The sequence below is a fragment of the Lepidochelys kempii genome, chromosome 3 (genome assembly GCF_965140285.1).
Source record: "Lepidochelys kempii isolate rLepKem1 chromosome 3, rLepKem1.hap1, whole genome shotgun sequence".
Lineage (NCBI taxonomy): Eukaryota > Metazoa > Chordata > Testudines > Cheloniidae > Lepidochelys > Lepidochelys kempii.
Genome location: NC_136382.1, coordinates 130,852,077 through 130,873,329, shown reverse-complemented (window position 1 = coordinate 130,873,329; position 21,253 = coordinate 130,852,077). Strand labels below are relative to the sequence as shown.

At 42.2% G+C, this 21,253-nt stretch overlaps 1 protein-coding gene across 7 annotated transcripts in view; it reads left to right on the top strand.

Annotated features, from left to right (window-relative positions):
* Positions 1–21,253, top strand: part of TRIM67 (tripartite motif containing 67) — a 60,226-nt gene that overhangs the window by 5,861 nt on the left and 33,112 nt on the right. For 5 of the 7 annotated variants that reach the window (XM_073338011.2, XM_073338015.2, XM_073338009.2 and 2 more), the window contains exons 2-5: positions 3,397–3,492; positions 13,316–13,438; positions 14,820–14,930; positions 19,995–20,154. In XM_073338011.2, the coding sequence (XP_073194112.2) occupies positions 3,397–3,492; positions 13,316–13,438; positions 14,820–14,930; positions 19,995–20,154 (490 nt within the window). The remainder of the gene's footprint in view (positions 1–3,396; positions 3,493–13,315; positions 13,439–14,819; positions 14,931–19,994; positions 20,155–21,253) is intronic. The other 2 variants (XM_073338012.2, XM_073338010.2) reach the window with 1 other exon arrangement.

Here is a 21,253-nt window from a genome sequence, read left to right as displayed (position 1 = left end):
CCTTCCAACCCTGAGATTCTATGATTCTATGAAAGATAAATGAGCAATGAACTCTTCTTTTGAAAAAGAATGATAGAATTATCAGTCTCATTTTCTAAAATCAGGGGAAACATCAGTCTTCTATGCCTAGCTAGATTTGATTACTTGTCCTCCTCGTTATCTGTCTGTTACTATATTTGATAAGAGTATAACCTTTTTACCCATCTACAGAATCCTTATTTCATTGCTGGACCCAGATATTAAAATTAAGATCAATGTGGACAGAACAACATTCGTCAGGAATTATTAATTGTCATAATTAATAGAGCTTGTAACTTGCTGTTCAGCTTCAAGCAACTCCTTCCACTGTTTGAAAGAAAGCTCTGAATGTACAGGGTGCTTTTTATAGTGGCTTATGGAGGTTTTAGGCATCTGAATCCATTTTGTTTTAATGGAAAGTACATGGCTAAATCCATTTGCTTTAAAAACTACCCTATAAATGTTTTAATTAACAAGGCTATTATCTCTAAATGGGTTTAGTGCTCAGAGAACTGGCTTTCATATTCTACTTGCAGTAGCACAACTGCAATTGTTTAATGAGTGGAAAAGTTTGGTCAAGTTATTTGATCAGTCTTTGTCAAGTTTATATACAGGGTCTTCATGGTGGCTATATATGAGGAGCTGAGACTGAATGTGCTCAGTTACATTAATATCCATGTAGTTGATGATTGATCTGGATTGACTCAGAATTTAATGGTTGCCATGATACCTATGGGACAAACCCTAGTTTTTGGCCCCATCCATACTGTGGGATGCACTGTGCTCTGATGTTGGGGATGGGATTAGATGTTGGAGTGGTGGCAATTATATTTTTGTCATGGACTAATTATAGTTGTCTTTGTTTTGTGACTGAGGCACACTTGTCCTGTTGGGACCATTCCACTAGCCACTGATTGGCAGAGCACATCACACTCCAGCCCCGCTCTCTCCATACTTTGTCACACCATTCCATCACATTCCCACCTGGTGCTGGCAAAAATATGTCCTGTGGTGGGGTACAGGCATGTAACCAAAAGGCATGTAAAACTGGGGGAATCTTCACCAGCCCCTTTGTGGTGCTCTGGTGGCATATAGGGACCTTATCAAGGGATAAGAATTTGGCCCAATGAGCCTGGTAAACTTTTGTACCAGACATTGTTACTTCAAATTTTGTGAGATGCCAAGAATTTTAGTAGGAAGTTGTAAAAACACATACATAGGTACTGACAGCGATAATATAATTATTATAGCTCTTCCTATTAGATTAGTTACAAGTTAATTGTAGTAGAGGATATTCTATTTTCAAATTTGGTACCAGTACAGTACATATAACTGGGCTTAATATGGAACATTCCCATGAGCAGAAGGGTAAACATTAGGGTTGATTCTTCCTGAAGCCTTCAATGCTATGTCCCATTAAGGGCCAATTTGCACCTACCCCTAATGTGGCTACATAAGGTAAGACCCTCCTGTGGTTGTGTTAGAGCTTCCTACCGCATTGGTCAAAGCATAGGAAATAGAGCAGGAGGAGTAGCGCACCCAATGTCTTCTCTCCCAGTTGAGCACAGGTGCATAGGGAGGAAGGGGTGAAGGACGGGTAGAGCAGGGGAGGGGTTGGGTAGAGCTGAGCTGGCACAAGGGGGAAGTGAGGTGTGCTCTTGTCAGGGTAGCTGTAAATCACTTCCCTCAAGGAGCAAGCAGAGAATAAATGGTGACTTTGGCCCACATCTACAAAGATATGTAAGTGCCTAAACAACAAAGTTAGGTATCTAAGTCCCAGTTTTCACTCCACTGCAAGCCACAAAACTCCTGCCGAACTCTGTAGGTCCCTGAACTCACTTGGCACCTAAGATATTCAGAGTAATCTAACATTTTACTGTAGATAAATATTTAAACGGTTATTGAGGTAGAAAGAGAGAGAGAGAGAATATCTAAGTACCTTTGTGGCTCTGGGCCTAAGAGCTAACATTGTAGTAAGAGACCAATGGCAAGATCCTCAGCTAGTGTAAATTGGCATAGCTCCATGTGCTTCAATGCAGCTACATCAATTAACAGCAGCAGAGGATGTGGCTCATAGTATATTTTCCACAAGTTATTTTAATGAAGCACTGCTGGTTGATATAGTATTGAAAGAGTTCCTGAAGTTACATCTGCGATAACATAACACAAAACATAGTGCAGTTGACAGTTAGACAGTTTTGCTATTCTGCATCTGTAGTATGTTGTTTAAATATACTCTAGAGCCTGATCTTGCAATCTCATCTGTGAGGGGGCAAAGGTAATTGAAGCTCTATGCAGGGGCAAGGGTCTGCTTCCATGGATGCAACTACAGGAGCAGGGCCTTCACGTGTACTTTTCAGAGAAATAATTTAATGCATTTTTGTCTGTGTTACATGAATATGGTTGTGCAAGATACTGCATGTGTCTAAGGTTATTATCAAGTAAACAAGGTGGCTGAGGTAATATCTATTATTGGACCAACTTCTGTTGGTGAAAGAGACAAGCTTTTGACCTTACACAGAGCTCATCTTCAGCTCTGGGAAAGGTGTTCAGAGTATCACAGCTAAATACAAAGTTATCAAATGCCATGTTTTATACTTTGAGCACTAATATGTGGTCATGTAAAGATAATTGTAGTTCATATGCACAAAGGGGTGGAGTTAAAGTTGCTTAGTCTTGTGGCTAGAATTGTAGTTCAAATATCATGTTGTAAAATTCTGCCATTTAAATTATTCATAAACAAAACATTAGCTTAAAGTTGTCGAACAATGGTGAAAGTTCATATATTTTTTTCACCCTCTCATAACTCAAAATGGGTAAAGGAATTTTTCTCAATCTTTCCAGAAATATTTACCTCTGGGTTAAGTTGAAGAATGGATGCTTTCAGCCCCAAAAGAAATTTTTATACAATGTTACAAGACTATACAAACAGGGTTTGTAATGAAAGTTCTAATATATTTTAATTGTAGCTGACTCTACAAAGTTGGTAAAAATTTCAGGCTTAGAGTTAAGAAATTGCTAGTTGAAATCATTTGGGGATTTTTCAGCATGACTGACACTATGTAAATATAAGGTACTATCATTTCCATGCATATGTGAGCAGTTTTAGGCTTTTGTAAGTGTTGTGACTTAACTAGTCATTACATTTAATTGGAAAATGGAGACAATAACTGACTACCCACACAGAGATTCACCCTTACTAAATCTATTACAATTGAAATTCTGACTTGCTCTTTTCTAGCACAAATCCTCTATGCAAGTAAGAATACATGTGATGCCAAGTAAGCCTTTTAACATTTAATTGTAAAAAGTAAGGATTAGTAAGAATTCATTTGCATTTTATCTCTAATTTTTCATTTTAAATTCTGTTTCTTACAGACACAGCTGTCTCAGGCTTTAAATGGTGTTTCAGATAAAGCAAAGGAAGCTAAAGAATTTTTGGTTCAGCTGAAAAATATATTACAGCAGATACAGGTAATTGTATACTACTTGTTGTTTTGATAATACAGTAATCATTAGAGCTGAGTGCATAATTTATTTGATGACTTTAGTCTCTTGCTGTTCACAAATTGCCTGGAATAACATACTCTTTTCTTGAATGTATTTGTTAGGCAAAATTATTAATCAGTTAATGTCTACAAATATTTGTTGGCCTATAGATTGTACGCCATTTGTTGCAAGAAGTTGATATTCAAAATTGGAAGTTTGAACTGTGTTGTTTAATTTCTGATTGGACTCATTGGTTGTATGGTGTGCTTCTGTTCACTGACTGGATGAATGTAATTCTTAGAGTCAGGGTTTTGGTACAAATACTCATTTTTACAAATTCAAAACTTACTACCCGTGAATAGTTCAACATTTGCTTAAATTATGCTGTTTCTGAGAACATTCTTATATTTTAATAGTTCGGATATTTGTGTAAAGTCAAAATACAAAAAGGGCCCAAACACTGCCAAAATGAATTAGGGGGGGGATTGAGTGGAAATTATTGTTGTGTATGTATATGTTCAGCTCTGATAATTGGATTTTGACTCATTACATTGGGCAAAAGGCTAATTAATGTCTTTTAAAACATAAATTTATATTTGCACGACAAGAGCACAAAACTAGTGGGAAACTCAATTGTTTTTTTCAAGTGAATGTAGGCTTATGAAAGTTGCTGGATATTGGGGAATTTTCATCTCTCTCTCTACCCATAGAACAGGTCTGGGACATGCAGCAGCAGTGCCTGCTTCCCTATACTGATTTAGCAGGGCGCTAGGGGAGGATTATTATTATTCTAACTAGTGATCTTTTCTAGCATAGCTTCTATGGTATCCCCACTGTGTGCTTTCTGCTTTACTTCTGGCCCTTTTGTCATCAGTGAGCAATCCCCAGTTCCTGCTTTGCACAGAAAGGGAAGGCAGGAGTTTGAGAAATACAAATTTGATCTAAAATTAAATTATTTAAAAAACCCCAAATTGAGTTTATACCACAAATGCTGCCAACATATGTGAAGTGCCACAGAATGTTGTATCCGCCACCTTTCGTGTTCCTTTTTTGCTCTGCTAGAAGTGCCAATAAGGGAGATTAACTTTTTTTTTTTTTTAGGTGATATGGATAACTGACTTATAGGAACTGGCCTGAACCACCAACCCATGTCCCTTAGGCCACCAAACAACTGTCAGGTGGTAATGAACTTCAGCCACTCACTATACACATTGGACAGCTTTGAAGCAGTGAGCTGCAGTTGAAGGACTCCATAGTCCATCACTGATCCACTGGGTCACCTAGCCCCCGTCAGTAGCTACTTTTGCCCTCTTGAAACCTAAAGATATTTAAAACTGTGCTGTAAAATCCCTTAATGCATAAGAACAGAAACAGTGGAAAATTGTTATGCATAATGGTACTGTTGTAGTTAGAGTCGAATGACCAGGAATTGTCTGTTCTGGTATTCTTGACTGTGACCCCCTGAATCTCCACCCCATGTTACTAAAATCCGAGAGGTGAACCCAAAGGGGAAACCTGCAGCTAATCCCCATGTCAGGGTTTCTTCCCCACTCTGAACTCTGGGGTACAGATGTGGGGACCCGCATGAAAGACCCCCAAAGCTTATTCTTACCAGCTTAGGTTAAAACTTCCCCAGGGCACAGATTTCTTTCTTCCCTTGGGATTGCTACCACCACCAAATGATTTAACAAACAATCAGGGAAAGGACCACTTGGAGTCCTATTCCCCCCAAAATATTCCCCCGAGCCTACACCCTCTTTCCTGGGGAAGGCTTGAGCATATATCCTCACCAATTGGTTACAAAGGGACTACAGACCCAAACCCCTGGGTCTTAGAACAATGGAAAAATCAGTCAGGTTCTTAAAAAGAAGGATTTTATTTAAAGAGAAAAAGGTAAAAGAATCACCTCTGTAAACTTAGGCTGGTAGTTAGCCTTACAGAATATCAGAAAATTCAAAGAGCACAGAGGAACCCCCTCTGGCCTTAGTTTCAAAGTTATAACAAAACAGGGATAAACCTCCCTCTAGCAAAGGGAAAATTTACAAATTGAGAAAACAAAGGTAAACTAATACACCTTGCCTGGCTGTTACTTACAAGTTTGAAATTTGAGAGACTTCTTGAGGAAGATTTGGAGAACATGGATTGATGTCTGGTCCCTCTTAGTCCCAAGAGCGAACAGCCACACAAACAAAGAACCTAAAACAAAACCTCTCCCCTCCCAGATTTGAAAGTATCTTTTGTCCCCATTGGTTCCTTTGGTCAGGTGCCAACCAGGTTACTTGAGCTTCTTAACCCCTTACAGGTAAGGAGGAATTTAGGCTAGCCCTATGGTTATGACACCCCACCCTCTGAGTTTTGAGAAAATTTGAATCTGGAGTTGGACTGAACTCCACTTCATGGGCCCATCTCTATAATGGGTCTGAACCGGAACACAAAATCTGACCAAGTCAGAACACTGGGAATATTTGGATTCAGATCCATGGCTTGAACTGAGAAGCATGATTCTGGTTGTCTCCAATAAATACCTCAGTACTGACAGCCTCCCACTTTCACCCTTCAGCAGAACTGTCTTACACACAAACATTTGCTCAGTGGAATAAAAGATGTGTAGTTTTTATCATTGTATTTAAACACCATACAAGTCAGACAGCAAATTAAACCCTTTACTCCCTTGCTGAGTGAGAGAGAGCTGTGCTCTTAGGATATGTCTACACTACAAAATTATTTCAAATTTATAGAAGTCGATTTTTATAGAAGCGATTTTATATAGTCGATTGTGTGTGTCCCCACTAAACGCATTAAGTCGGCGGAGTGGATCCACAGTACAGTGGCTAGTGTTGACTTTCGGAGCGTTGCACTATGGGTAGCTATCCCTGCAGTCTCCGCTGCCCATTGGAATTCTGGGTTAAGCTCCCAATGCCTGATGGGGCAAAAACATTGTCACTGGTGGTTTTGAGTACATGTCGTCAGTCGCCCCTCCCTCCGTGAAAGCAACGGCAGACAATCATTTCGCGCCTTTTTTCCCTGTGGATGCCATACTGCTTTCAGCAGACGGTGCAGGAGGCCTGCTAACCATCATCATCCACCACTTCCAGAGCTGCAACTCTGCTCTCCTCAGACGCCATACCACGGCAAGCATGGAGCCCGCTCGGATCATTGCGGCAGTTATGAACATTGTAAACACCTCGCGCATTATTCTGCAGTATGTTCAGAACCAGAATCTGCAAAACCAGGCGTGGAGGCGATGGCAGCATGGTGATGAGATTGATGAGGACATGGACACAGACTTCTCTCAAAGTACGGGCCCTGACAATTTGGACATCCTGGTGGCAGTGGGGCAGGCTCATGGAGTGAAACGCCAATTCTGGGCCCAGGAAACAAGCACAGACTGGTGGGACCGCATAGTGTTGCAGGTCTGGGATGACTCCCAGTGGCTGCGAAACTTTCGTGTGCGTAAGGGCACTTTCATGGAACTTTGTGACTTGCTTTCTCCTGCCTTGAAGCACAAGAATACCGAGATGAGAACAGCCCTCACAGTTCACAAGCGAGTGGTGATAGCCCTCGGGAAGCTTGCAACGCCAGACAGCTACTGGTCAGTTGGGAATCAATTTGGAGTGGGCAAATCGACTGTGGGGGCGGCTGTGATCCAAGTAGCCAACACAATCACTGAGCTGCTGCTATCAAGGGTAGTGACTCTGGGAAATGTGCAGGTCATAGTGGATGGCTTTGCTGCAATGGGTTTCCCTAACTTTGGTGGGGCAATAGATGGAACGCATATCCCTATCTTGGAACCAGAGCACCTTGGCAGCCAGTACATAAACCGAAAGTGGTACTTTTCAATGGTGCTGCAAGCACTGGTGGATCACAAGGGACATCAGCGTGGGATGGCCGGGAAAGGTACATGATGCTCACATCTTCAGGAACTCTGGTCTGTTTGAACAGCTGCAGGAAGGGACTTTATTCCCAGACCAGAAAATAACTGTTGGGGATGTTGAAATGCCTATAGTTATCCTTGGGGACCCAGCCTACCCCTTAATGCCATGGCTTTTGAAGCCATACACAGGCACCCTGGACAGTAGTCAGGAGCTGTTCAACTATAGGCTGAGCAAGTGCAGAATAGTGGTAGAGTGTGCATTTGGACATTTAAAAGCATGCTGGCACAGTTTACTGACTTGGTTAGACCTCAGCAAAACCAATATTCCCATTGTTATTACTGCTTGCTGTGTGCTCCACAATATCTGTGAGAGTTTATGTTGGGGCGGGAGGTTGAGGCAAATCGCCTGGCCGCTGATTACGCATAGCCAGACACTAGGGCAGTTAGAAGAGCACAGCAGGGCACGCTGCGCATCAGAGAAGCTTTGAAAAACAGTTTCATGACTGGCCAGGCTACGGTGTGAGAGTTCTGTTTGTTTCTCCTTGATGAAAACCCGCCCCCTTGGTTCACTCTACTTCCCTGTAAGCCAACCGCCCTGCCCTCCCCTCCCCCCTTTGATCACCGCTTGCAGAGGCAATAAAGTCATTGTTGTTTCAAATTCATACATTCTTTATTAATTCATCACACAAATAGGGAGATAACTGCCAAGGTAGCCCAGGAGGGGTGGGGGAAGAGGGAAGCACCGGGTGGGGTGGGGGAGGAGGACAGGACAAGGCCACACTGCACTTCAAAACTTATTGAATGCCAGCCTTCTGTTGCTTGGGCAGTCCTCTGGGGTGGAGTGGTTGGGTGCCTGGAGGCGCCCCCCCACCACGTTCTTGGGCGTCTGGGTGAGGAGGCTATGGAACTTGGGGAGGAGGGTGGGCGGTTACACAGCTGCTGCAGCAGCGGTCTGTGCTCATGCTGCCTTTCCTGCAGCTCAACCATACGCCGGAGCATATCAGTTTGATCCTCCAGTAGCCTCAGCATTGCCTCCTGCCTCCTCTCACCATGCTGCTGCCGCCACCTATCATCTTGCTCCCGCCACCGCTTCTCGCATTCATTTTCTGCTTTCCTGGACTCTGCAATTGTCTGCCTCCAAGCATTCTGCTGAGCTCTTTCAGTGCAGGAGGACTGCATGAGCTCAGAGAACATTTCATCGCGAGTGCGTTTTTTTTGCCTTCTTATCTGCGCTAGCCTCTGGGATGGAGATGATAAGGGGAGCATTGAAACATTTGCAGCTGCGGGAGGAAAAAAAGGGAGAGTAGTATTTAAAAAGACACATTTTAGAGAACAATGGGTAGACTCTTTCATGGTGAATGGTTTCAAACAGCAGTGCCCTCCTTTCCCATTTCAAGCACTCATTGGGTTGGCCATTTAAAAGGAGGGGCTGCAGTTTTCGGGTTAACGTGCAGCACAAATCCAACTAAACCCCTCCCCCAGTTCTCTGGGATGATCGCTTCACCCCTCCTCCCACTGCATGACTAGTATCAGGAAAGATCCCTGCCAGCCAAACATGAACAGCTCAGCATGAATGCTCCCCCCACCCGGCACCCCACTGCGTAGCTAAAAGCAGGGATGATTTCTTTTCAGCCCCAGGCAAACAGCCCAACAGGAACAGCCACCTCTGAATGTCCCCTTAATAAAATTCCCCTATTTCAACCAGGTGACCATGAATGATATCACTCTCCTGAGGATAACACAGAGAGATAAAGAACAGGTGTTGTTTGAATGCCAGCAAACACCAGGACCATACGCTGCCATGCTTTGTTATGCAGTGATTCCAGACTACGTGCTACTGGCCTGGAATGGTAAATTGTCCTACCATGGAGGACGGAATAAGGCTGCCCTCCCCAGAAACCTTTTGCAAAGGCTTTGGGAGTACATCCAGGAGAGCTTCATGGAGATTTCCCTGGAGGATTTCCGCTCCATCCCCAGGCACATTAACAGACTTTTCCAGTAGCTGTACTGGCCGCGAATGCATCCCCAGTCTTCCGGGAAAATTAATCATTAAACACGCTTGCTTTTAAACCATGTGTTATATTTACAAAGGTACAGTCACCAGAGGTGCCTTCTCCGCCTTCAAAGTCTGGGAGTCCACGTTGGGAGGGTCTCCAGGGTGATAAACAGTTCCTGGCTGTAAGGGAGAATGGTTTCATCTTCCACCTCATCATCATCAGCCTCATCCCCAAAATCCTCATCCCCAAAATCCTCATCCCTCTTGTGTGAGACTCCATGTACAGGGATGGGGTAGTGGTAGAGGTATCACCTAGAATTGCAAGCAGCTCCTCATAGAAGCGGCATGTCTGGGGTTCTGATCTGGAGTGGCTGTTTGCCTCTCTGGTTTTTTGGTAGCCTTGCCTGAGCTCCTTAAGTTTCACACGGCACTGCTGTGTGTCCCTGATATAGCTTCTGTCCTTCATGCCCTTGGAGATTTTTTTTCAAATATTTTGACATTTCGTCTTTTGGAATGGAGTTCTGATAGCACGGATTCGTCTCCCCATAAAGCGATCCAGTACCTCCCGTTCAGTCCATGCTGGAGCTCTTTTGCGATTCTGGGACTGCATGGTCACCTCTGCTGATGAGCTCTGTATGGTCATGCCACGTGGCCAAACAGGAAATGAAATTCAAAAGTTCCCGGTGCTTTTCCTGTGTACCTGGCTAGTGCATCTGAGTTGAAAGTACTGTCCAGAGCGGTCACAATAGAGCACTCTGGGATAGCTCCTGGAGGCCAATACTGTCAAATTGCGTCCACGCGACCCCAAATTCTACCCGGCGATGTCGATTTCAGTGCTAATCCCCTCGTCTGGGAGGGGTACAGAAATTGAGTTTAAGAGCCCTTTAAGTCGACAAAAATGGCTCCGTCGTGTGGATGGGTGCAGGGTTAAATTGATCTAACGCTGCTAAATTCGACCTAAACTCATAATGTAGACCAGGGCTTACTCTTGGGTTCACAGCCTCCTTTTTCTTTCTCTGCTCTTTATTTTTTTCCCTGACTGTGGATTTCTGCTTTTCTTCTCTCCTTTTTCTCTTCTTAGGTCACTTTCAAGTCCCTTACACTATTCTTCTCACACTCTTCACAACCTGCCCGATTGCCCTCACTACCTCTTCCCTGACTCTCTAAGGGGCCTTGTTGCTCTTACTATAAGATCCTCAGTCTTCTCCCATCTGCTGCAACAAGTACTGTTTGTATGTGTGGGGGGGGGTTGTAGTCCCCATGACAGGGTTACCCACAAGAGCACTCATTCTGACTCGAGCTCTGTGCAGAAACTAACATTTCCCTATCATCTTGTGAGAGACAAAGTGAAGGTACAGGGGTGTAACCCAAGTAGAGGAGGGACAGATACAAGTGGAAAGGGGCTGGGGCTAACCCGTGGTCTCGTTGTAGCTCATCTAAGTTCAGGCCAAGCTTGGTCCCTTGCTCCCCATGCTAGCAGAGAACCATGGGTGACTATTCACAGGACTAATCTGCACTGAAGCATACACCACTGCAACTTCACTGTTCTGGAACATAGCTCTCTTGGGTATGTCAGCTTTAGCTACACTGAGCTTGTGCCTGCAGAATAGACATAGCCAAAGAGGCAGAGCATTCAGCTCCAAGGGGAAGAATGTTCTATCTCTCCTTAATCAGAGAGAGGGCTGCATGAATCATGGCTTAGGGTGTAAGGATGAAGGTAAAAAAATTTAATCTAAAACCGGAGGTAGATTGAAATAAATAGTGGGGAAGAGAAAAGCCGAAACAAAGGGAAAAAGACGGGAATAAGTAACGCGTGTGTAAGGGATAGCTATGCAAAGCCTGATTCTCCTCTCACGCTATTTTTACTGTAAGGTAACTCCAATGACTTCAGTAGAGATATTCCTGATTTGTGGCAGTGTAAATGAGAGCATAGGCTTGATGCTGCTCTAATGTTGGTGTAAATCAGAAGAAACTGTCAAAGTCAAGGGAGTTACACTGTTGCAAAAGTGATATAAGAAAGAAGAGAATTGGGTCCATTGACTATAGAACTAAATTTCATTTTCCTTTCCTATCTAGATGTCCCTTCTATCACTTGAATCATTTCAACAGGGAAGATCAAGAATAGAGGAATTTGGTACCAATGTTCATTGATATCCCAAAGTAGGGATACTTTGTAGAAGAGATGGCACTTGCATCTTAAGACAAGATGCCCATTTAAACCTAATTTAGCTTGGCAATGGATCCAGAATACTGAAGTAAAATTGGCAAACCGTTTTTTTCTAAAACTGATTTTTTTTCCAGCGATAAAAAGACATATATGTAGTCCTAACATAAACAAAGCAGTGTTTATAACCCATACATATTGGGGCACCAAATTGTGGATATTCATAGATTAATTTATATTTAAAACCTAAAAGCATTCAGGAATTAATTCCTGTAAAAGTAACACTTGTGATTTTAATAACTGATTTGAAAGAGACCCTTGTTAGAGAAATGGATAGGTTAATGGTCTAAAAATACTGTAAACCCTTTGGTAACTTTATCTCTTTATCATCACTGGGCCTAATTTTCCACTGCTTTTCACTTTAGAGTCATTTACTCCAATGCAAAGTGCATGTAAAACTCCCCCCATCAGACTGGTAGTATTTCACACCCACTTTGCACAGGTGTAAATGCCCACATGAGGTGAATCAGTGTTTATATCTGTTGACAGATGAGTTCTTCTCTGAGACTCCCTATTGATTCAGTGGGATTTAATCTTAAAGTTAAGCACATGCTTAAGTGTTTTTCTGAATTGGGGTTCTAAGCAGAAGACAATGGAGAACTTTGCCACCTATACTTGTCCTGGGAAAACTGACTACCACAGTGGCCAGCCTGTTAGAAGTGGATATCAGTGGCTATATCAAATGTAAAGAATTGTCCTCCAACCTTTAGGAAGGCAATAGGACAAATCTAATTTTGGCCAAGTGGATAAATCAGATTAGTAATATATAATCCAAGGGGGAAACAGAGAGAGACATTGACTTAAATAGGATTTAAACACATGCTTAAAGTTAAGCACACTAAAGCTTAAGTGCTGAACTGGGGTTTGGGGAGAAGCTAGCTAGTCAGCCCAGTGTCTCCTGGAAACAGGCGCATGAAGGCTTCCTCCCCTCCTCAAGAGCAGCTGCTTAGCTTGTATGATGACTTCCATTTAAACCAGTTTTATGTTGTGAATTCCATAGGAGTGAAATTCACCTGTGTGCAGAGGGCCAGACCAAAGCCTAGTACTATTTAAATCCCACTTAAGCTCTGACTAAAGTTCTGCATATGCCTTCTGCTGGTACTCTGTATAGAGGTGAATTCCAGTGCTACGGGACTAAAATCTACAGTGTATTATTTTTAAAAGGCTAACCAAATTCATGTTTCCAGGGAAGATGTAAGCATGTGCTAACTACAAGAAGCTCAAAAAAAAGTGCTTAGGTTAAAATTGTTCCTTTGAGGCAATATACCACAATCTCAAGAATTATATTTATTCTTGGTTTATTCCCCTTGGGATCAGTCTGTGGACTACATTCTGCGTTAGTTACTATGGTGCGACCCCCCTGATTTCAGAGGCATTTCAGTGAGGTAACTGAGAGCAGAATTTGGAACAATATTTTAATAATACATAGAGACTCCTAAGCATTCATTTGTCTGGAAAATGCTAGTATATTAAGGGGTTACAATAAATTAATTTTGTAGCATGATCATCTTGACAGTGTCCCTTAAGGCATATTATAGCTAGCAGTTGTTAACAGTGCAATATGTAATGGAATCACAAAGGAAACATGACGTGCCAAACTCTTGAAAGGAAACATTTTCTAAATGTAAAACACGAATATTGGTTTGGGTAAATAACAGCTTTTACTGTAAAAAATTCATTTTCATAGATGAATATGGTTGTCACCTTCTTCTAGGAGAATGGGTTGGACTATGAAGCTTGTCTGGTTGCTCAGTGTGATGCCCTGGTTGATGCATTAACTCGTCAAAAGGCAAAACTGCTCACAAAAGTTACCAAAGACCGTGAGCACAAATTAAAGGTGAGTACAACTATTATGAGTTGTAAGCATTCTAGAGAGTGTGGCTACAAATATTTCTATTGAAGTGACTCTTTAGCCTAGAGTTAATGCACATGACGCCAAGTCCTGAAGTCCTTACTCAGTTAAAATTCCCATTGACCAAATCTTGAAGTCCTTATTCAGGCCCCAGTTTAACAAGGTACATAAGCATAACTGTAATGGAATTATTCATGTGTTTAAAGTTAGGCATGTGCTTAAGTAACTTGCTGAATTAGTGCTTCAGTCTTTAGGCAATACTCTTATTGACGTTTATGGGTCAAATCCTGACAGGTGCTAAGTAATCACAACTCCCACTGAAATCAGTGGGCAGTTCAAGCACTTATTACATCTCTGGTTTTGACCTTGTAGAAGCCATCTTGTTTGAGAAAGGACTGAATAAAAACTTCAGGATTTAGTCCATTCTTTAAACCTTCAGAATCTCAAGTGTCAGTGAGACACATCCTGGGATCCTCTTTTACTCTCTTCTCAAGAGAAATAAGAGAAAGGGGAAGGAAAGAGAAAATGTAACTGGCTGATTGGAGTGGTGATCAGTAGGGTTCTTTGTGGTGAAATTTCATGCAGCTCATAGCTCTGTATTTGAAAATATTACAAGTTCTGGGTGCATTATAAATATTTTAATTTTTTTTCTATTGTCTGATTAACACAATGTAGAGGGAATGGACAAACTACTTCAGCTCAATGTTCTGGGAACCCCACTCTCACAACTTCCTAAATTTGTGATGTCCCACTAAAAGGCCTGATTCTCCTCTCACTTAGACCATTTTTACCTTGAATAACTCCATAGACTGCAGTGGACTTACTCCTGATTTACAGCAGTATGAGAGCAGAAACAAGTCCAAAGTTGGGGAAAAATGAAAGGTGTGCTTTTCTTATTCTTTTCCTCTGGATGAACAAGGGTCTACTGTAAATTGTGAAGGGAATGATAGAATATAAACTGCCCAGTAGTCCTCATAGTTATTCTGTTTAATATATTAGGTTTCAGTTATTTTGTTATTTAAAGCTCAAATTTTAATGGAAGTGTGGTTGCATGTGCAGTGAACAGATTCTACACTTATTAGATCCTAACTCCTTCAGCCATGAGCAGACCTGGGTATTTAACACTTTATCTGCTCTGATAATTGAGATTCCCTGTACATGACATTTTGCCAAACTAATTATCAGTATTTACAATACAGAGTAAAGAAGTGTAGCTGTTGCAGATGGGGTAATACCCATATGGCAGCTAAAACAAACATAGGTTTAACACTCTCTTCCATTCACTGCTGCTGCTTCTGAAATAATTTACTTGATTCAGTGAAAACTGAGAGGATTATGAGAAATGTACTGAGGTTTTCATTTGCAGGTTGTTTGGGACCAGATAAATCACTGTACGTTGAAGCTACGTCAGTCAACAGGGCTTATGGAATACTGTCTGGAAGTAATCAAAGAAAATGATCCCTCTGGTTTTTTACAGGTATTTTCTTTTCTACTCTTGTGAAGAAACAAAAAGATTATACTGGAATGTAAAACTTGCTATGGTGGAGTGTTTGGCTTAATGGCTTGGAAATGGGCTATGGAGTCTTTCAGCTGCAGTTTCACATTCGGTCCTTGTCAATAATACCTAGAAATTATTACAGTTTGGTAGCTAATATTAAATGATTTTGGTGGCATCTATGCGTTTACCAATAGACAAGGGTCTGCATCACCAAAAAAGCCTCCAACATAATTGGTACTCTTGTTGGTAGTCTAAGTAGAGGCCAAGATTTGAATGGTCTAGAAGATTCAATTCTCCCCTTTGCCCAGCCTGCTCTATTTGCAGGGGAATGGGGTAAGAGACCATCAGGGGACTGGTTATGGCTTCCTGATTTTTGCACCAACCCAGTCCCAGTGTTGGTTAGTTAGAGCAACCTAGAGACCTTACTCCATTGATACCACCAAGTCTCCAGCTTGCTTCTGATATGTCCCCTTCCTGGCACCATACCTCTCAACCTTCATACCTGCCAGTGTGTGAGTGCAAAATGAGTGCCAATTTTGATGCAGATATGGAACACCTATCTTGTTGCGTGTCAAACCTAATTTACAGATGATAATGTTTTCTAGATTGAGACTTCGTTTAAACCAGCGTTTCTCAAACTGGGGTCTGTGAGGGTACTCCAGGGGGTCCACCAGCCCTGCTGTTCACCTCTTCCCCCTCCCTCCCAGTGCTTCCTGCACGCAGGGGAATAGCTGTTCAGCGGCATGTAGAAGGCGCTGGGAGGGAGGAGGAGGAGTGGAGAGGGGGCAAGCTTGGGAGAGGGGGCAGGAAGAGGCACAGGTGGAGTGGGGGAGGGAAGAAGAGAGGGCCTTATGGGAAGGGGTTGAGTGGGGGACTCAGGTTTTGTGAAAAATTTTAAATCAAAATGGGGGTCCTCCGGTTGCTAAAGTTTGAGAACCACTGGTTTAAAGGATTATTTTCTCAATATGTGAATTAATTAAACCACTTTTTAAAATGCAAACTGGGAAATCAGATTCTTGTCACATGCAGCCATAAAGTCTCCTAAAAAGAAAAGGAGTACTTGTGGCACCTTAGAGACTAACCAATTTATTTGAGCATAAGCTTTCGTGAGCTACAGCTCACTTCATCGGATGCATACTGTGGAAAGTATAGAAGATCTTTTTACACATACAAAGCATGAAAAAATGGGTGTTTACCACTACAAAAGGTTTTCTCTCGCCCCACCCACTCTCCTGCTGGTAATAGCTTATCTAAAGTGATCACTCTCCTTACAATGTGTATGATAATCAAGGTGGGCCATTTCCAGCACAAAGTCAGGGTTTAACAAGAACGTCTGGGGGCGGGGGTAGGAAAAAACAAGGGGAAATAGGTTACCTTGCATAATGACTTAGCCACTCCCAGTCTCTATTCAAGCCTAAGTTAATTGTATCCAATTTGCAAATGAATTCCAATTCAACAGTCTCTCGCTGGAGTCTGGTTTTGAAGTTTTTTTGTTGTAATATCGCAACTTTCATGTCTGTAATCGCGTGACCAGAGAGATTGAAGTGTTCTCCGACTGGTTTATGAATGTTATAATTCTTGACATCTGATTTGTGTCCATTTATTCTTTTACGTAGAGACTGTCCAGTTTGACCAATGTACATGGCAGAGGAGCATTGCTGGCACATGATGGCATATATCACATTGGTGGATGTGCAGGTGAACGAGCCTCTGATAGTGTGGCTGATGTTATTAGGCCCTGTGATGGTGTCCCCTGAATAGATATGTGGGCACAGTTGGCAACGGGCTTTGTTGCAAGGATAGGTTCCTGGGTTAGTGGTTCTGTTGTGTGGTATGTGGTTGCTGGTGAGTATTTCAGGTTGGGGGGCTGTCTGTAGGCAAGGACTGGCCTGTCTCCCAAGATTTGTGAGAGTGTTGGGTCATCCTTCAGGATAGGTTGTAGATCCTTAATAATGCGTTGGAGGTTTTAGTTGGGGGCTGAAGGTGACGGCTAGTGGCGTTCTGTTATTTTCTTTGTTAGGCCTGTCCTGTAGTAGGTGACTTCTGGGAACTCTTCTGGCTCTATCAATCTGTTTCTTCACTTCCGCAGATGGGTATTGTAGTTGTAAGAATGCTTGATAGAGATCTTGTAGGTGTTTGTCTCTGACTGAGGGGTTGGAGCAAATGCGGTTGTATCGCAGAGCTTGGCTGTAGACAATGGATCGTGTGGTGTGGTCAGGGTGAAAGCTGGAGGCATGTAGGTAGGAATAGCGGTCAGTAGGTTTCCGGTATAGGATGGTGTTTATGTGACCATCGTTTATTAGCACTGTAGTGTCCAGGAAGTAGATCTCTTGTGTGGACTGGACCAGGCTGAGGTTGATGGTGGGATGGAAATTGTTGAAATCATGGTGGAATTCCTCAAGAGCTTCTTTTCCATGGGTCCAGATGATGAAGATGTCATCAATATAGCACAAGTAGAGTAGGAGCATTAGGGGACGAGAGCTGAGGAAGCGTTGTTCTAAGTCAGCCATAAAAATGTTGGCATATTGTGGAGCCATGCGGGTACCCATAGCAGTGCCGCTGATTTGAAGGTATACATTGTCCCCAAATGTAAAATGGGTAAGGACAAAGTCACAAAGTTCAGCCACCAGGTTAGCCGTGACATTATCGGGGATAGTGTTCTTGATGGCTTGTAGTCTATCTTTGTGTGGAATGTTGGTGTAGAGGGCTTCTACATCCATAGTGGCCAGGATGGTGTTATCAGGAAGATCACTGATGGATTGTAGTTTCCTCAGGAAGTCAGTGGTGTCTCGAAGGTAGCTGGGAGTGCTGGTAGTGTAGGGCCTGAAGAGGAAGTCGTTCACCTGCACATCACCAATGTGATATATGCCATCATGTGCCAGCAATGCTCCTCTGCCATGTACATTGGTCATACTGGACAATCTATACATAAAAGAATAAATGGACACAAATCAGATGTCAAGAATTATAACATTCATAAACCAGTCGGAGAACACTTCAATCTCTCTGGTCACGCAATTACAGACATGAAAGTTGCGATATTACAACAAAAAAACTTCAAAACCAGACTCCAGCGAGAGACTGTTGAATTGGAATTCATTTGCAAATTGGATACAATTAACTTAGGCTTGAATAGAGACTGGGAGTGGCTAAGTCGTCATGCAAGGTAACCTATTTCCCCTTGTTTTTTCCTACCCCCCCCCCCAGACGTTCTTGTTAAACCCTGGATTTGTGTTGGAAATGGCCCACCTTGATTATCATACACATTGTAAGGAGAGTGATCACTTTAGATAAGCTATTACCAGCAGGAGAGTGAGGTGGGGGGAGAGAAAACCTTTTGTAGTGGTAAACACCCATTTTTTCATGCTTTGTGTGTATAAAAAGATCTTCTGTACTTTCCACAGTACGCATCCAATGAAGTGAGCTGTAGCTCACGAAAGCTTATGCTCAAATAAATTGGTTAGTCTCTAAGGTGCCACAAGTACTCCTTTTCTTTTTGCGAATACAGACTAACACGGCTGTTACTCTGAAAAAAGTCCCCTAATGTGAGGCATTATCGGGATTGAACCCTGGAGTTCTAAATCCTCGGCACAGACCTTTACCACTTGAACTACAGATGGAATTACTGTTATCTCTGTCGACTAGCCTCTAAATGTGGCCTTGACAGTGAGTTACACAATTCTTCGCTAGATAGCAGTTAATATTGGAGATGAGGATGCTTGGTTCTATTCCTTACTCTGGGAGAGAAACACAATGTAACGTTTGGAGACAGGAAAACCAAAGCACCTGGTTGGTGCATTCTGCATGAAAGGCAATATGATTGAGTGGCTAATATTTTTGTCTCCAATATCGGAAACCTCAGTTTTATTCTTAGTTCTGCTGCCAGGAAATCTGTGCTGGGATATAAGGGAGAGGGGCTACAGGTACCCCCACATGGGCAATTAGTCCAAAGCACAGTCTAATTAACACATGGCAAAGTCTAAATAGTTTCTTTGATCCAAACTGCCATTTACCATGGTATTTTAATAGAGCTAAATCTGAAGTCCTTACTCAGTCTTCAATGAAGCTATGTACCAAACTCTGAGAGGCTCTGAACATCTGCAGTTCCCTTGTCTCAGGATTTGGCCTATTGGAGTTTTGCCTCTGCAAGAACTAATAATAGCTGAATAAGGATTTTGGGGATGATCCTGAGTCAATTACAAAAGAAAACATGGTGACCAGCAGGTGTCTTCTTCCTCCCTTTGCCAAGTGTAAAGACTTACTATCTGATCATTTAGGCTCAGCTATTACAATGAAATCCCCGTATTGACATGCTTTCTTCTGACTTTCTCTAGTTTGCCATTCAATATGGATTTATTAAGTTGTTTCTGAAAATTCTAAGATCGTTTCATGGTTACCATTTCAAACCCAACAGAAGGGGGTGAATACTTATCTTGGCAGTATTCGTCAAGTCCTAATAGCTTGTGGTTGAACTAGAGCAGAGCTTTAAGAATGGCATCCAATCTTAATTTAATGGAGAATCAACCGCATCCTTTGGGGAGATCTGTTCCCAATGGTTAATTCCCCTAACTATTAAAAATGGGCACCTTCTTTCCAGTTTGAATTGTTCTAGCTTCAATTTCTGTCTGCTAGACTTTGCTAAATTAAAAAGCTTTCTAGTGTCAGATATCTTCTCCCTTCTATTCATGGAGATGAAATGAGACATCAAGACAGCTGCTGTGCAGATCAGAGAGGAAAGTCCGCTTTCTGTGTGGCTCTCAAGCAGTTAAGATAGCTCCCTAGCCCTGTTCCACAAAGCTTCTTTTCAAAGAAAACTAACTTTTCCAACTCTCACAGGGGATTTGCTTTGAAAAGACAACATGGGAAGATGCAACACACATGGGAACTCACAGCAAAATTGCCACTTGCCCTGCTTCAGTTAGACCATGAGGCTCTCTGTCACCTTGTATGATATAGTATAGTCATTCATGTCTGTCACTTCTAATTTATTCTGATCTATTTTTGCATTTGCAGTTTCACTAAAAGCCTAATGTTCTTTTTAAGATTTCAGATGCTTTAATCAAACGTGTTCAGGTGTCTCAGGAACAGTGGGTCAAAGGAGCCTTGGAACCAAAAGTATCAGCTGAATTTGACCTGACTCTGGATAGTGAACCTTTACTACAGTCAATTCACCAGCTGGATTTTATTCAAATGAAATGTAGGGGTGAGCTTTTGTGATTTGATTTTTATTTTGTGTGTGTCTGTTTTGAAACAGTGCTGTAGAGGGAGAGGTGAAGGAAGGTGGGGAGAAAGAGAAACTACTTGCAATTTATGGATAGTTATTTTTGTCTTCTCTTAGGCAAACATGAATTTACCAAGGAGTGCTTTCACCTCACCTCAAGTGACCGGACAAGCTCAGACAGTGAAATTAGGTGAAGTTAAAGATTTGAAAAGATAAAAGTTTCAAACGAAGACCATCTGTCTGTTTTGAAGGTGGTGAAGACATTGGTGTCAATGTGAACTTGAAAACAACTTAGCTCCTTTGTGTAGCATTAACAAGTTTAATACACTTAATTAAAAATGAGTTGCCGATAGGGCTGGATGAAAAACCACAATTGCCTTTTATGGAAAATGTTGAGGTTTCAAAATTTTATTGTGAAAACATGGGCAAGAAGCCAGCCCTGAAGAGCCAGTAGGCTGGTGGTTAGGTCACTCAGCTGGCATTTGGGAGACTCAGGTTCAAGTCCCTCCTCTGTCTGAGTCACAACTGGGTCAGTGCCCCACCCACTGGGCTATATAGTCAGTATCACTTTGGAGCAATTGATATTGAATGATTCATACAAGGTGGAACAATTTCAATAGGAGAGAAAGCACAAGACTGACTATATAGCTCAGTGATTAGTACATTGACTTGAACCCCAGTCTCCCATATCCTAGATGAGTGCCCTAACCACCATGCTATTGGCTACTGTAAGTGAACTTGCTCATGTGCTCTCTCTTTTCCTCCCACCCTCAAACTTTTGTCAAACCTGATCCGTTTCCACAAAACGTTTTAGGTTTTGACAAAACAGCATTTTTTTTGACAGAAAACAGTTTCATTGGTAATTAGAGTTGCTTGAAAATTTTTCAGTGTTTCAGCAAGAGTATCATCAGTGGCAAATGAGTCACTTCTTATGCTCAGGGCTTGTCTGTGTTACCGCTTAAGTCAATGTAAGTTACATTGCTCAGGGGCGTGAAAAAACCACTCCCCTGAGTAATGTAACTTAAATCAACTTACAGTGGTGTCATAGCTTTTGCCTCTTGTTGAGGTGACGTAATTATGT